Here is an 18230-nt window from a genome sequence, read left to right as displayed (position 1 = left end):
GCAGCATGAGACTGATTTGTACCAAGAAAAGCAGGCAAAAAGATGAGGAACTGCTTTTTGCATAACTGCTTAGTAGCAGACGCATTCCATTTCTAAAGGGAAGGATATCACAGGAAAGATGTACCAATTAAGCCTCTCACTTACAGTAACAAAGCAAAAAAAGGCCTCCTCCCTTCTCAAGAAAAATGGACTTCCTTTTGCAGAAAATGAAATCAGTATTGGGCACTATTTTGCATGAAGCCATTCAAGTGAAACACTAATGCCACCACAGTTAAAGCAGGTCTCTATCACACAAGTTGGTCTGGCTGTCTAAGGTTTATTTTGTTGAAAATACAGTCACATTCAAATAACTTCTTTGTGCTTTTCCAAAACAATAGAAAAACTAAGAGACAACATGAGCATAATATGTTTTATTGAATAAAATTCTGCTTCTAATATATACACAGCAAAGTCTAGATGTAACTCAGTGAAGCATGGCAATGTGCAATATTCATACAACATCTGGAATATTTTTAAATACATCTGAAACTACTTACTGTAACAATCACCTGCCCATCACTGATTTCATACTTAAGGAAAATTTGAACTTGCTGAAGAACAGCCAAGATGAATATTAAGGATAGCTGAGTTAAAAGAAAAGTCTGCTATGTAAATTCCAAACCCAAAAGATCTGATTAAAGCGTCAAGAGTTTTGAAGGCAGCTTCTGTATTTCCCTGTTGTTCTTCTCTTCTCTGCAGAAAAAGATGACAAAATAAATTAAAAATCTGAACACCAAAACTAATATCTGCACATTAAACAGACAGCACACTCCAGGGTAACCTTATTTCTTAAATTCATAATGTTTTAACTTCAAGATGTATGAACTAAAACAAATTACCACCAATTACTTGCTCATTTTGTATCAAATACTATATTACGTCTTTAAAGCTGCCAGGGTAGACACACAGAAAATAGAAATGCTGCAAATGATACCTAGAGTCAACACACCACTAATTGTTGCCATTTATGCAAAAAAATTTTTTGATGAACTATCTTCCCTCCTACTCTAGAATGTTAAGCAAATGTTTTGTATTTTTTCTACTAGATATACTATCATTCTAGTATTACAGAGAAGAGGGGTCTTGTAAAGAAACTACAGTCAACACCTTTCCTGTTTAGAGGGATTTTTTTTAAAGATAATTTCATTATTGATCTTGCATGAATTCTCAGCAAGATCTGAATCCAAGTGTAGACTTGCAGCAGCCATACTAACAGCATAACTCATTGCTCTAGTAGAGTGGTATCTTATATGTGGGCTACTCACTGGTTGTAAATAAGACATGATTCACTGGCCACTTGCATGATTTTAGTCATCCAGCAGGAAAAGATTATAAACCAGGAATGTTGTGTCCTACTCAAGCCTCTGGAGGTTGTTTGTTCTAGTGGGTTACAGTGAGCACATTATTAAGCAGGCAGTCTAGCCTGCCACATTTGTGATTTATGTCTTGAAAAAAACTGGTTGTTAGTCTCAGGTTAAAAAGATCTTGCACGGTCTCTCATATCTTACTTACTAAACAGGGAGAGGAATTACAGTTTTCCTGTGCTCAAGTTAACCTGTATGAAGCCATGCCAAATAGCCAGGAGTGCAAGGAAGACACAATTACTAACTAAAGTACCTACCAGGTCCCTTCCTGTTTCTCAGCACAACCAATTCCAAATGCATGCTTGGAAAGAAAAATAAGCTTTAATCAACCCCTCAAGATCCCCTAACATCACCAAACCTTTAAGCACCAAGATTAAACCTCTCATAAAATAGTTCCACAATGAAGTTCAGTGTGATAACTTTGCATTTTTAGAGACTAAGTTTGTAACAGTAGCAATGGCTCTCCATAAACACACACACTCACACAGAGGTAAACTGTAACCTAGCAAGGAACAGCTTTAAAATTCAGAATTTGAAAGAAAACCAAATAAGCAAATGTGGTAGTAAAAGTTGCAAAAGATAACAGAAAAGCACTTAACTATATCCCACTTCTATGCTACAGTCAGCCCTCAACGTATTTGTGAATAACAGTATATTTTATAAAATTTTCTTTGGTTTTCTTTGTTTTCTTTGGTTTCGTGGCTAGCTTCTGTTTCTTCTTTTAGGGTTTTTTTCCCCTCCCAAAACAAACAGCCAGACACTGTTCCATTTACCCAGGAAATGTATATCCATCCTAATCTCACTGCTTTTTTTATCTTTATCTGTTTTCCAACTACAGAGAGTTATCTGGAACACAGCTGCCTACCTGGAAGCTATTTCTCTTATAGCTAACATGGCTAAAAATTTTAATAACTGAGAAGCTGCTGAAAGATTAAGACTTTGCTCTTGCCTGTCTCATTGGTGAGGTATACAGGACACATTAACAAACACTGTCTTTGAGCAGGAAATCCATCTGTACTGACAATCTCAAGATAAGCAACTACCTGTGTGTGAGATGCTGTCAACACAGGTTGAATAAAACTAAATGTACATTAAGATAATATTGCTAAGCTTTAGAAATTATTAACCACAGCATCCAGGCTTTTTTTACTCTTCCAGTTCTCTCTCTCATGTCCCACTGGGGGGAAATGAGAGTGGCTGTGTGCGGCTGAGTTGCCAGCTGGGGTTAAACCACGACACCAGCTTGACCATTTCTGTAACTCAAAAGCCAACCCTACATCCCTCTTCACTACGGGGAACTCCTACCTCCTCTGTCTCTCCAGCAGTAGGACAAGAAGGGGCCCAACTTCTCTAACACCCAGAAGGACTGACTGTGCTCAAATCCACATGAACTGTAAACCACTTCTTAGAACTACACATGAGATGATTTGGAACACATAACCTCATCACTCCGTACCAATGGCAAGTAATAATTGTTACAATGAGTACAAAAAGAAGCAAATGTAAAGCAATCCTTACATTTCTCAGAAACAAAAGCGGGCTACCTTACAGGCCAACTCTGTGGAGTTGACAGGAGAATGGAGATCTATTGCAACTGACTGCAGCTGCAATATGTAAGTACTGCAACTCAAGTATGTAAGACCAATGTGTAGCACACAGAAAAATAAGGGAATACTCCCCTGAAATGTGCCTTACAAGGCACATTAATGTTCTCTCGTAGAAAAACACAGAAAAACTTTGAGCAGCTTATTTTGTGACACTAATATCTAGTCACACCAACTGAAAGATGTGGTGCTATGGGCCCAAACATCTGGACGTTTTGTTAGACAAAGCAGAAAGCAGAGTTTTCTGTGTCTTGACACTGTTTTTCAGACAAGCCCTAACAAACCTGCTCCTTGACATGCTAAATCCACATTTTCAGCTGACCAATAACTTCCTCTGATATTTGTGTGTGTTCCAGACCACAACAGAAATATAAATGCAGATGACTTTTCCATGTTTTAGACCAGGTTTAGTGTGGACTTCCAGTGTGGAAACCAGATTATGCACAAATTCGATGCAATCTCAGAACCCATTTTTTCAGCTTGTATCTCCCTCAGTTTACCATCCTCTAGAGGAACAGAGGGTTAACTAAGTCTCTGAACCACCAAATGTCCTCAGTTTGTATCCCTTTTCTTACAGAGGTAACAATATTTGGTCCTTTGGTTTCCTTTGAAAAGTAACAGATCAGAAGGTACCTAGCATGACCCAGTAACTTGCCTCAAGGAACAGATACAACCAAGTCATTCTCTTTAGGAAAGATTCTATGATTTTGTTACAGAGGTGCCAAACAAAAAAAGAAAATAAGTCTTTAATGAGTTTACTTCAACCCAGATAAAAGAAAACTGTAATAAAAAAGAGAGCACTGACTATATACCCTACAAAAAAAGAAAACAGGTCAGAAAACAGCTTTAGTTTTAATTCCAAGGAAATGAGGTGCATTAAGAACTGCATCACCAGCCAGTCAAGGGAGAGAATTGTCCCGCTCTGCCTGGACTGGTGAGGCCTTGTCTTGAGTGCTGGGGGCAGTTTTGGGCACCACAGTGTAAGAAAGACATTAAACTATTAGAAAGTGTCCAAAGGACGGCAAAAAAGATGGTGAAGGGCCTTGAGGGGAAGCGTATGAGGAGTGGCTGAGGGCACTTGGTCTGTTCAGCCTGGAGGAGACTGAGGGGAGATCTCACTGCAGTTACAACTTCCTCATGAGGGGAAGAGGAGGGACAGGCACTGATCTCTTCACTCTCATGATAAGGCAGGACTCAAGAAAACAGCATGAAGCTGAGTCAGGGGAGGCTTAGGTTGGATATCAGGGAAAGATTTTTCACCCAGAGGGTGGCTGGGCACTGGAACAGGCTCCTTAGAGAAGTGATCACTGCAGCAAGCCTGACAGAGTTCAAGAGGCATTTGGACAACACTCTCAGGCATATGATGTGATCCTTGGGTTGTCTTCCACAGGGCCAGGAGCTGGACTCAATGATCCTGACGGCTCCCTTCCAATTCAGCATATTCTATGATTCTATGAAATGCTCTGATATGTCAGTAACAAGTGATTTTTGAGCAAAGTAGAATTACATTGTATTTTGGAGACACTGCCTCACTGGTAGCAATCCCATGTCTCATAAAGGCGCTCCACTATCAGCTATTGAGGGAAACAGAGTGCCAAAAAGTCTCCTGAAAGTAACTATGCATATAAAGGAAATTAACACTATGGTATTGGCAACCTTCTATCCATGGCTCTAAAATAAATTCACAGTTTAATGAAGAGGTAAAATGGACAGAAGATAGTGCCCCTAATATAGGGCCCACCTTGGCCCTCCCGTCTTTGGTGTCAACAGCTAAAAATCCCCTGCCTGCCCACAGAATCTCCCAGTTCCAAAGGAAAACAGGCCTGTTGTTTCCTTCTTTTCTTTTTATTTCCCACGTACAAGATCCATCAAGACTGTATCTCAAAAACTAGGTTACTTTGTTCAATTAAAGGAAGCAAGAGAATACATTGTGTTAACACATTTTCTAAACTGTTAAACTTTGGTCATTAAACACCAGAACTTCTCCCACAGCCATGCACAATCCTAAATCCTGGTCAGCCACCCTGCAGTCAAATGCCACTTAGTACAATATTATAATGAAACAAAAGATATTACAGACTGTGAAAAACAGACACAGAAATATATATTACTTCACAGTCTTGGTACTCTGCAAACAGAAATCTTCAAGCATGATCAAATTACACTGAACACCAAAAAGAAAGATTATTTTTAGAATTAATATATTGAATATTAGTACTTCAACAGGACTGTAAGACACTGCAGATGCTTCACGTATTTTCAATGATTTGTGTATGGTTACAATACAGAGCAAATATTCAGGGTAAATTGGGTGTTATTAGTACCTTGCAGGACTACAGGCCACCCTGAGGAGTGAAAAATTATAAAATTTAACACTGTGGTTTGCCTATGAAGTAACTCTTGAGTATTCTAATAGAGATGAAAATATATTCTCTGCATGAGTATTCCTTTCACCCTTCACTTTATACTCTTTTCACTTCTCAGGATTCAAGACATTTAATTTTCAGATTGATTAAGCAAGGTAATTAATTTTAAACACTGACTTCGATTGCAGTACTCAAAAATATTCAGATGCCTTTAAGACTGAAGGCCCAAAGCCATAAGAAGCAATTCTTATTATAAATAACTAAATAAACTAGTTGTAAATAAACTAAATAAATGAGTAGTACTATAGCCCCAAACCTCGCAGTCATCCTGTCAGAATCCTTACAGGTAATCTGTCAGTGTAAGATGCTATTTCTCACCTGTACTACTGCTCAGTAGTTAATCATTTTTCTAAGAGCATCGTAGCATTTCCATTTGTCTGGGATGTAGAAAGGCTCAAAGATGTGAGGGAAGGGAGTGTCATAGCCACATACTCTTGAAATAGGAGCTTCTAAATTCAAAAAGCATTCCTCCTGTTAACAGAAATACAGAATAAATGTTAGGGAGGACATTATTTTCAGGAGCCTTGCATCACAAATTGAAGTCAAATGACCTCTGCCAGACTCACAGTCCTGGAAACTCAAAACTTCTATTTATATCACTGAATAAGTAGTCATAACCAGAATAGTGCTTCCTTTTGTCCAAAGGTCCTTATTAAAATAACAACTTTTATTAATGTTATTTTCATTCTCTACATGTGTGCTGCATTAAATCATAGGCAGGTTATATTTAGTACATCTGCTGTACATCCAGACAACTGCTGCCAAGAAACAAATATTTTAGGAACAAAGGAGTAAGAGTCTTTTTCCTGTACCACTTTTAAACATATAGAAAAATTATATCATCGAAGAGTGCATATGGTTTTTTGGATACAAGAACATCATATTCAAACTTCTTTGAACTCTTAGATTATTAAGGCTCTGTCTAAGCATTAAGCAGCTATGACAATTAAGTGGATTTGCATATCTCCAACCTTTGAGTCAAATCCATGTTCTACCCAAAACCCCACAACTTGTGTTCTACTTGGAGATCAGATTTGGTAACGACTGTGAGAGTTTCATTACTTGACCTAAAATGGCACAAAATATTACACATACCACATTAATTTGAAAGTAACCTGTAAATATGTAGCACTACCAGCCTTAATAACCAAATAAATAGTGGAGTTTCAATGTTCTTACTCTCAAGCACCAGAATGATGGCATGGACCACAAAAATCTGCAAGAAGTAGATGTAGAAATAACAGCCAGACCAAACTGATGTTGATGCTAATTATCAGCTCCCTTTCTCCACATATTTTTAGCATAGGTATTTGCTTTCCAAAGCAGACAAATGAAGTGATAAAATGTGTCTCCTCCTGGTCTCTCCTTTATGGAGTGCAGCAACTGAGACATCCTGGCCAAGTTCCCCTGTACTTGGCTCAGCAAAATGGAAGATGAAGTATTATCTACTGGTCCTTTTCTGCCAGGCCCATGAGGAAAATAGTTAAAAAGCTATGCTTCTCTACAAAAGAGGATTAAATATTTTCTCAGACTGATGAACTGTTCTGAATGCACGTTGCCTTGCAGTCCATGTCAGCCTAACTCTACTTACTGTGTTTTCTACACATCACAATATTTGGCAGTATAGAAGGTACTGGAAACACACAGAGATCACAACCTTTCACTCCAGCATTGTGAAGTGTTTTTTTCTGGACAATGAATGGAAGTAAAAAGTCCAAGAAGTTGTGTGATTGCACACGGTATCAATTACACTTAATAGTGAATTAATTAACTTAGAAAACTTCACAGTCTGAGTAGGTCTAAGGTAAAATATATATGCAAACAATACAAATATTTTTGAGATCCATTTCCAGGCACTCTTTTCTTTGTAAAGCAAAAGTTTCACATTAGTACAAAATCCTGGGAAGTAGAGTGTAATAAATCCTTTATATGTCCAGGAGGTAGATCACGATGTCCTGCTCCAACCTGCTGGCAAGGGTAATTTTGATACTGAAGAGACCTTGATTCCCATGTTGTAACTGACCAGTAACACAAGGCAATAGTTTTTGGACCATCCCAAAACTGACCGCCCAATCCACCTGTCAGGTTGCATTACACGAAAACAGGCAAGTACATTCTAGACCCACAGGTTCCCAGTCCTGCACTGCTGTTTACAAGTACCCAACACAGACCACTATCTAGGAGACAGACCATTTAAACAAACTGATTATCTTTCAAGGAAAGACCTTAGAAAAAAACTTTAAAGGTAAATGGTTTTGGAAGTAAAGTAGTAGGCATGGAATTTCTGATTCAGTATAAAGTGTTTTAGACTCAGTTTTGAAAATCTGTATGAAAAAGTCACTCATTTAGCAGGATATCCATGACTTCCAAAACTTGATTAAAGTAAAAAATTATTGTTTTGTTAGAAAAATAAGTGTTTACAAAAGCAACAGATATAGTTACTAGTTTAATATATCTAAGTTTTTCTTAATGTAAAAAAATCAAACAAAACATTAAATTGCTGTTCTTCTTGCTCTGCTTCCTAACTGCAGAGGCCAAATTCTGGCCTCAGTTATTCAATATGACCTTTGCCAATTTTCCTTCATGTGCCTGATTTTCACTTAAAGCTTCCTGGAAAATACATTATTATATTAGTATATAAAGGCATTATAATTGATCACATAATTCTATCTCAACATGTGATGCTTAATACACACTAAGATTTTTCAAAACAAGAGCACAGATCCCAGTAAAAATCTGTTCTTGAAATTCACAGCAATCAGTCAAAAGCATCACACACACAACACTTGAAAACAGTCACATGCCTTGATTTTTAGAATAGGAGCTAAAACCAAGGACTTGCTGGATGTTGCATAATTGTATGAGAAATGGATCCCCCAGTACTTGGAACAGTCAGTGTATTTTCCCAGATTACAATATCTTAATATGCTAATACAGAAAACTTTCCAAGTTTATTTTACCTTTATTTAAAAGTATATTTTACTTTTATCAGAGATTCAGGTACGCATTGCTAAATAAGGGTTCTGATTGAAAAACTCTTAGAAGTTTGAGTGAGAACTGCAGACATTTATAGAGATATTCAGTTGTACAAAAACGATAAAATAAGAAAACAAGTCCATTATTGGACATTACTGAAAGAAAACATTACTCATCCATCTGGAATGTATGGAAAAATAAAGCAATCTCATCAGCCATTTGGAGGAAGTGCTTTTAGGCATCTGGACAAGAACAAAATAGTTAAAAGAGCTTTTTGCTCCAGCCTGTCCTTCCTCTGAAGGGAATCTCTACAATTCCACAGTCATAGTAAACAAACCTTCAAATGCAAACACTTTGGTAAGCATGATCAGGTAATTAAATGAGACTATTTATGCATAGCTAGCAAATCGGACAAATTCAAACTCAGTCTTTCCCCCTATTATAGTCTTTCTTTACTTTCATATTTTTTTGATCTATTTCATTTTTCCCCTCTAGCTGGCATGGATTAAAATCACTAAACAGGATTTTTTTTCTTTTTTTTTTTCTTTTTTTTTTTTTAGTTTTCATTTCTACTGGTGTGTAGAATACTTCCTAAGTGAGAAAGCTTTCCTTTAAAAATAAATTATTTCTGGAACATCCTCGGGGTCTCTCCCACACTATTTTTATTTTGCAGTAGTATATAAAGGTATTATAATTGATCACATTTTGCAGTACCCCAAAATATCAACAGCTCCTAAAATGTCAGATGACTACTATATGAGACCACTGATTTTACAACTCCTTTTTCAGTATAGGAATTTAATTTCTGAAGGATAATAAACAAAAAGTCTATATTAAAGACTAATAAAAAAACGAAGAGTTGGACAGAAATTTTGATACTTATTTTGGTATTATAGCTATTCTAATAAAAAGAAGACTAAACATAAAGTCCGTTACACAAGACAAACCGTAGGAACATTCTTCATGCAAGAGTACTCATATTTTTGCTGACAATAACTACAAAATTTAGACTCAGGAATTCATGTGACAGGTTGCAAAAGTTTAATTAAATTGTGGTCAGCTCTGCTGACTAGAACTCTGAATTTTGCCATCTCATTTACAGATTATAAAATTTTAAAAACCACATACATAATTGAAGAACTTTCAGAGGGAAAACTTATTGCATCAGTTTCACTTTCTATTCTGGATTTTTATTCAGATTTATTTATGTTGTTGCCATAAACTAAAATATGGGGTTTAAACAGTTAAGAAAATTTATTTCAGATCACTTTGTTGATGATTGTTACATGTATATTATCTATTACTTCCCCACATGGATTTGCAACTGTAAATTACCTATTGTAAAAATAAAATGAAACCTACTATAGGTTAATAATGAACACGACAATCTCATTTACAATAAAACATATTTTTTAACTCTTAGCTTAGATGGATTTTCAAAAGAAGCTTTCCAAAGAGGTTGTCAATCAAGCCCCATTTTAGAAAACGTGGATTTCATGCAATAAAGCTGACACTAAATAAAGATTAAAGGTCTTTTTCTTTGGTTTCTGCTCAAAAATAATGTCTAATTTGAAAAATTTACTTGCAATAACAGAAAAGTCAAGCATCTGCAGTTTTCATATGATTCTCAATTATAGTACAGTACTTTCCTTTACAGCTGCAAGCACCAAATGCTACACATTTTAAACATAATTTGCTTTGACAACATATATATGTCACATTCCTAAGAACAGTCGCTTCTATGTGCTACATAAGTACTATACAATACACCCACAAGATATTTTCAAGTTGAGATATGTGTAAAGAGAGATATATATTTTCTTTATTTAGAGGAACTTTTTTTTTTTCCAAAAGCTTAGCCATTCTTGTCTTAAAATATTTTTATAAATCTTTTCCTGATAGTTACAACAGTGACACAATTTTTCCTCAGAGACCTCTGCAGTTATATGTTGTAAACTTTTAACTCCTATCAAAGGTTTTTCTCCTTTCCAAATCACTTTATCTATTTATAACTTAGCACAGACTAGTAATGATCCATTCTGTCACCAATTCTTTGAATTTATGTAATTAATACCTTGTCAAATACAGAAAAATAGTTCACTGCTAAAATTATTTATCTTACGATTGCAAAGAGAGATCATATTTTTACTTACAAAATACTTCTGTAATTATAAAATAAAGAAGAATTTGGGGGGGTGGAGAAGTCTGTTCTGTGGAATTCATTGCGTTGTTACCATTAAAAAGCAATTAATTGCAAATATTGTCTTTGCTGTAATAAATCACCTGAAACAGTACTTACAGAATAAGTCAAATTTACTATAGAAAAGGTAAAGTATTATAACATAAAATGAACAATTCATACACAGGCTTGAAGAATGCCTTCAAATTTCATTTCAGCCAGCTTCGAAAATGAATAGAACAATCTTTAATAACCCAATACATGACTGCTATGGTCTGCCAAATTTTCCCTATCAAGTTAACAACAGAACCACTCCAACAAACATACACAGCAAGAGCATTAACTTGAAGCTGTTGGAATTAGAGCCTTGGTCAGTGGCTTAATTGTCTTGGTGGCAGAACTGCACGAAGAAATCAGCACCACATTCCCAAGGTATTTACAATACAAAACAAAAAAAAACCCACTAACCAAACAAACCCAAAACTTTATTTATGTCAGATAGATTATCTTTTCAACAAGGAGGAAAATTAATAAAAAGTAATTTTTATTTCTTCACAACCTATCCTACATTTTATGCAAAAAGGCAAAGACTTTGTATAAAAACTTTACACCATTTAAACTGCCTCTGGTAGAATCTAGGAAATATAGTCAATTCAGAAGAACACAGACAGGAACTAAGTTCTTCCCAGTAAATGCATAATTTGCATTGTCTGTGGTATGAGCAGCCAGCACAGTTCTTCTCCATAAAATAAATGGCACAAGACAGATACACTCAACAGGATGTAGCATGAATTTTCAGGTTATGGAATAGGCTAATTTAAGTGAACAAAAAAAATGTCTTTTGGCGAGTCAGGTTTTTGATAATTAATTGCAATCCACTAGATGATCACTTCTCACCTTTATGCTACAAATACTAGAAATACTATTTTTCCTAGGCAATTACTGCTACATCACAGCTGAAACAATCTAAGGTCTTTCCTAAATTGCATATGCTATATGTTAGAAGTTGTTCTTCTGTACAGCAGCAAACCACCTTACAGCAAATTCACTACACGTTATGTTATTCTCTGGGATATTCCAAGTTTCCTGTGCACTTTCTTAAGTGGCAATTACAAACATTTGCACTGGGACCCACATATTTTCTAAAACCATGCCCAAAGCCCCAGAGCTAGAATGATTTCCCAGGCCCATGAGTATTTGAACTTGCTTTATTTAGCTGCTTGGCATTACTGACTCATCTGTTCAGTAAATGATCCTACAAACTGCTACATGTATGATAACATGGCTGAATAATCCAAGGGAAATCAATGGAGCTAAAGTGCCTGCATAAAATTATTCTTACGTGAAAATGTTTGCAGATCACAGGTCATTTTTCTGCATGAATGAGCAGTTGTGCTGCACAAAAAAACACTTGTTAAGCTTTTCAGTAAAGATTAACCTACTTCTAATTACTTCCTCCCTTTTATTAACAAAGTTAGAAATATGCTACCAGTATAATCAGACTTTATACTTTTCAATCATCATTTATCACCTACCATTCTAATTACTTATTTAAGTATTTTGTAAAAACATCTTCTGGTTAAGCATGACAAAAGTGACTGGAAGGATTTGCTGCTAAGAGTTTTAAGAGTCAGTGAGTGGTATTTTTATTTTTACAGCTGTTGAGGCAGCTGAGAGATTCTTGCAAAGACAGCCTTGTCAGTCTACATATCCGGCACAGTAAAATTCGCATAGAAGTACTTTGCTCAACACACACACACACTAATGAACTTCAAAGGAAATGCAATTTCAGCTGCTGTTACAAAACAATTTAAACCAGCACATTTCCCTTCTTATGTCAAAGCATTTGCATTTTGGGACAGCACAGTGAGAATGATGCTGTCACTGTGACTGTCACCAAATCCTTCTCCAGGGCAAACCCACAGCTTGGCCAGGCAGCCAGGGAGAGACAAGTACAAAGGAACTACCCTGTCCTCTCATGAAAAGGCTGGGACTTACCTAATATCTTTCCAGAAATTTTTACATGGTCACCTTTGCAAAACAGGCTCAGAGTAGACGGGATTATTAGATTACTTGACACAAAGATATAAGGAATTTTATAGTGCATTCTTTAAACCAAGACATCATTTTACTTATAAATTTTATTTTATCAGAAGCTGCTTGATGGTTCAAGCCCTCAGGTAGAAGAATTTAGTGAAAGGCTTCAAGTGAATAATAAATATTCTCTCATATAAAGGCAAAATTAACAGTTAAGAAAGCTGACTGGTGAGAATACAGAGGTAATTTTTATTCTTCAGAAAAAGTGTAAAAAGTTGGAGAAAAATGTAATGAGGTTTTAACATAAAGGTTTATGCAAAAAAATACTCAGAAACATTAAATTAATTATATTGGAGACTGTGCTTTGGGGTACAGGCTAACCTAAAAAGCATGAAATAATTATTTTACCAAATTTCTTACAGTAATTAGATTTTCTTCTTTCCTAGAGAGGCGCAATTTTTTATAGTTTTGATCATTCTACACTTCATTTCCTAAATTACTATTCAAGCAGGGTACATTGATATTCCAGTGTAATGAAAAATTGCTAAAAAAAAATGAAAACAAGACCTCTAAGAAAGTAAGAAATTAATACTTCATTAATTTTTGCAGCTATAAATAGTCAATGCAACTCTGTTACAAGAGACCAAGAAATGGGCTGCAAATGAAACACTTTTATTTTAAAATGTTTAATAAGACCATAAATAGTTAGAATTACATCTCTTAATTTAAAAATTGGTCCAAAAATGAAGACATATTTCAGAGGCTATTAAATTTTGAGTTTCTTTTATGCCAGAACAAACAGTTCAAAATTATTGCCCTGATTTTGAAGAGTCAATGAAATGCACGTATAAAAACAAATGCGTGGGATCTGTGACATATCCAGCAATATTACACACAGAAACACAGATAACAGAATTAATTATTTTTACACAAGAGAGAAACATAACAGTAGATGTCAAATGTATATTTTAGGAGTCTCACTGAAGTTTTCACTGGATTAAGCCCAAGTATTTAACTTGGTCTATATTTTAGAACTGATTGTTTAGATAAATTTCATACTTAAAATGGTTATGTGAACTTTACTTTTATACTAAAGCATTTACACAATTTTAATTTTCACTCTACTAATGAACTTACTGCTTTAAAGTAAAAACTATAAATCTTTTACATAACCTAAACTGTCTTCCACCAATGTTATCAATTGTACAGTGAAATTTCTTAATGAAGAAACAAAGTAGAATACCTACACAGCTGCCTTAGTTACTGTGAAGCGCCTCTCATAATTTTCTTTCAGTTTGTTAGCACTCAACATACAATTGCCATGAGTGAAATGTAAAAATACCTCCAAAAATAAAACTGCAATGCAGTTTAAACTGAGATTTTCTTTTCCCCCTGTGTCTACTAAACAGTATATAAAAAAAAATGCTAACCTCATGTAAATATTTGAGAGAAATTCTCAGTTTATTCACTAACTAAAATTTTTGCAGATCTCAATCCATCAAGACTCTACAGGACTAGATATCTCTAAGAAATGGCATTCAATAGGATAATATATAAAACCACAATATCATAAATATAAAATAGAACTATAGTACAAATGGACATTGATTTACTATTTACAAGGATTGATTTTATGAAGCTAATTATTAAACAACGATCCTACTTTACATCTGCCCTGAAAAAAAAAACCCCACCAGTATTATATTAAGGCAGGATTGTTTGAGAATTAGTGTTCCCTATATCAGATTCTTTTTTTCAATATTTAGCATAATTCTTGAAGCACATTGGGCTTCTTATTTTATCCAGTATCCAGTACTGTAATTGTACAGCAGCATAAACTCTAGCCTCTTGCAATCACAGAGACTGTGATACATGACATGCAACAGGAAGCATAAAGGGAGAAACCAAAATGTAGAATTCTGTGAAAGTCTGAGCTTTTATTTAGGTCCATTTCCTTTGCTAGTGGCCAAACTCACCATTGCTTGAATCAGATTTCCTGTTACCTAAAGCCACTACTGATGTCAGAAGTCAGGGTTTAGGTGCACTGACACTGATGTTCTCTTCCAGCTGGACAACCACAAAATCAAAACATTTTTAAATAACAATTATCCAGTCATGGAATTTCCTGTACCCACCAGCCCATACATCTGATTTCCTCTTAATAAATGAGACCACCAGGCCATGCACAGCTAAAGTTGGGGCTTTTTCTCCAAACTTCTGAGAAAGTGTAAGAATACAACACTTGGCAAGGTCTCAGAACTGAAGTCGTGTCTCTGCCATCACAGAGGGCCTCAGTTTCTATCACAAATTGATCATATTTAACTGTATTGTACTCTACTGTGGTGATAATGCTGTAATGCGGTTATTGGCTTTTTTTATCCACACTCCTTCTCTATGACAGGTCATCTTGAAACTCTTTTTCTAATTTCAAGCTATTGATTTCAGATTCCTTCATATATGATTTTTCCCCAGTATTACTTTAGCAAACACTTTTCTGTTGGTTACCTTTGCTTATTTTTCCAGTAAATTTATAAACAGGACTTACATTCATTTAGTCTTCCTTTTGACAGTGGGAAGAAGGCAGGCACCATTAAGCTATTTTCATAGAGCAGGCTCTCCACAGCTTCTGATGACCCTAGAAGCTCCCGACTCACATCATTTGGTTTCAATACTTTTTTAAAAAAACTAGTTCACCATACCACTATTTTCTACAACAAAGTCAGTCCTTACTATTTCTACCATAAGGGCTTCTCCAAACTCACCTCTCTTTTTATCCAACTACATGACACACAATTGAGCCAAAGGTAACTGATAACACCAGCTTTTCCTCTTCTGCCCAACTAATCATTTATAAGCTTATGCTAAAAAAAAGTTAGTAGTTCCTAGCCATGTAGAAACTCTGCTTCTGAGACCCTCAGTATCAGGCAGGTTCATTATAGGATTCTAATTTTTACTATATCAATAATAGATGGACTTTGTGACTTAAAAATTCTGGGGTTTGTAACTAAGAAACTACAACAGTGTTAAGATCCAACCAAGTCTTAAAAAATGCTACTCTTTACAACTTGGTAATATTTTTGAGAGCCCACCATACTACAATCCCCAAATCAAATACCTTGCAGTTCTTGTACTGACAAGATTTTGTAAGGTCAGGATCTAATCTGTTAGGTTAGTCTGGCACAATCTACACTCACTGTATAAAGCCCAGCAAATTCACTGACAAATTAAGTTTTGAAAACATCAGGCTGACAACATTTTTATCAGAGCACAATAACAGAAGAAAATTAGTACTTCATGCTTTTAGGAGGGAATTCATAGCTATGAAGACAGAAAAACAATATTCACAAAAATCCAGATGGTACAGAAGTTACTATGGGGCTTTTCTCACTGTTTTTGGTGAGATTTTTCACTTGTCAGATGCTAGAAACACAGTCAACCAATCCTGCTAACAACTGTAAGAACAAAACCTGCAGACACTGCTGACATGGGTTCAGATTGCTAAAGAGCCAGTTTAAGTGTTTGACACTGTACTTTTTCTTGATCAAGACAAGAAACATGCTCTCAAATGTCTTCTTTTGTGGTTGACTTAAAAAAAGTCATGAAATAAAGTTCACATGTAACATTATTTCCATGGTTTGTATCTCTATGAATTCAAGGATACTCCAGAAATTATGGGGTTTGTTGGCTGCATAGTTTCCTATCCATTGTAAAATCAATATTTGAATGCTCTACAAAAATAGAGGTTTAAGCATCTTTCTCTGAACAGTATATAATTTTTTAAGGCATTTCCACTTATTTCAGTGATCACCACAAATTATATGGAGAAAGAAAAGCTTAGCTTGTAGTGGTTAATAAACAACTTCAGCCTAGAAGACCCAGTGACCAAACAAATCAATGGCTGAGATTTTCTGTAGCACAGTGACCACAGCAGGCTGAAATTCAAGTTGCTGCTTTGCAGTTTTTTTTATTGACTACAATGGTTTCCTTTATTCAAACATCTTTTGAAAGTCTTCTTAATTATTTGATATAACTTTTCTAAATTATAACAGCTGTTTTCAAGACTTCTTTCTTTCTTATTTCCCCCCAACTAAAGACTCACTTAGGGGTAAAACAGTCAGTTCTGTGTAATTCATTGGTTTGTTACCATTAAAAATCAAGTAATGCTATTTATGTTCTTGAAAGGGAGACAATTTTAGGAGACAATCAACAGAATCTCTAGTTCTCAGGCACTGCTAAAAAGTTTCAAATCTCTTCATAGGAAGATTTACTCTAAAATGAAATGCACCATCCTTTGATGATTTTAATCCTTATTGACTATAAACAAGGCTTGTACTGCATAGATTAGAGATGCAACTTTTAGATCACTCCCAACTGAGTAATTATGAAGAAAAACTCAAATCTATGCCACCTCATTGCAGTGTCCTTACATAGGTAGTTGCAGAGATGCGACAAATATTCACAATTAAATGGAGTTCTTGCAGAAGCTAGACCACTACAAAATCTGTAGTACCCCGTAAGAGTGTCCATCAAAAACAGTGAAAGAGACAATGATACTTGAAAAATTGATCCATATTTCCCTCTCTTTTCAGTCCTTATCCACTGTCAAAGGTGGTAAAATCTTTATGGACATAAAATACAGGACAACATATATTGTCAGTACACAGATGGTGAAATGCTTTCAGATCTTTCAAGTTTCTCAACTACCTGGAATTCAAAGTTGGTATAATATTCAGCTTTACATGTGAATGAAGACTGCAGGTAATCAAACATTAAAGAAAAAAAAGCCATTCATTAGGCAACTTCTGAAGTTGTTCCTATAATTTGGGTAAACCCGTTGGCTTCTCAAAACATTGAAATCCAGATATAATGTTACATATGGTATTTAGAACCAAATGTTTCCCCCCAGTAGCTCAAAACTCCATATGAAAATGGGCTAAGTTCAGATCTTCCTACTCAAAGTTAAATCAGAACTTCTAGCTTAAAGAACAGTAAAAGTTTCTTTATAACTTGTGTGAAGATGGTAACATCCACATTTATTCACATAATCCCATCATGCTTACTTATATAAGAAATCCTTTTCTTAGTATTCTGAATATAGACAGTGATTAAATACACAACAATTAGAGGATTTTGCCTCAGAGGAAAGTAGATTTCTCAATTTTAGTTTAACCAAGTAGGATTCCTCTCAAAGAAAAGTTGTTAAAATTGTTTTGGTAATGCAACATTGATGACAGAATTTGCTTTTTGAGTAACAGTGGGTTGTCTCCTCTGTATTACTTACAGGTTCCTTGTGCATCTGAAACCTTCTCAATACATTTTGGAGATAAATTGCTTACCTGAGGCATTCTGAATAAATGGGAACAATTTTCTGACTCAACATATAGCAATATACGGTGTTATAACTCATATTTCAGAGACATTTTGTCTCACTTCTGCCCTTCAGGACTGAACAGAGCATAAGTCCATTAATATATTTATTAGCATATAATCACATTAATTCCATCAATATCAATATATATTGTGGTTGACTCAGATATAGGCATACACAGACTTGAACTTGACACCTACAATACTCAGAATATTCAATGTTAGCTTTTTATAATCA

The 18230-nt window shown here is 35.3% G+C and overlaps 1 protein-coding gene across 3 annotated transcripts in view; it reads right to left on the bottom strand.

The window, feature by feature from the left end:
* Positions 1 to 395: 395 nt before the first annotated feature.
* Positions 396 to 18230, bottom strand: part of BCKDHB (branched chain keto acid dehydrogenase E1 subunit beta) — a 116568-nt gene continuing 98733 nt past the window's right edge. For 2 of the 3 annotated variants that reach the window (XM_048297815.1, XM_048297814.1), the window contains 2 exons: positions 5752 to 5904; positions 396 to 732 (listed from right to left, as the gene is read on the bottom strand). In XM_048297815.1, the coding sequence (XP_048153772.1) occupies positions 5764 to 5904 (141 nt within the window). In that variant the 3' untranslated portion in view covers positions 396 to 732; positions 5752 to 5763. Of the gene's footprint in view, positions 1705 to 5751; positions 5905 to 18230 lie in introns of all 3 variants that reach the window. The other variant, XM_048297813.1, reaches the window with a different exon arrangement.

Source organism: Corvus hawaiiensis, chromosome 3 (assembly GCF_020740725.1).
Source record: "Corvus hawaiiensis isolate bCorHaw1 chromosome 3, bCorHaw1.pri.cur, whole genome shotgun sequence".
Taxonomy (NCBI): domain Eukaryota; kingdom Metazoa; phylum Chordata; class Aves; order Passeriformes; family Corvidae; genus Corvus; species Corvus hawaiiensis.
This window is presented reverse-complemented; position numbering and strand designations above follow the sequence as displayed.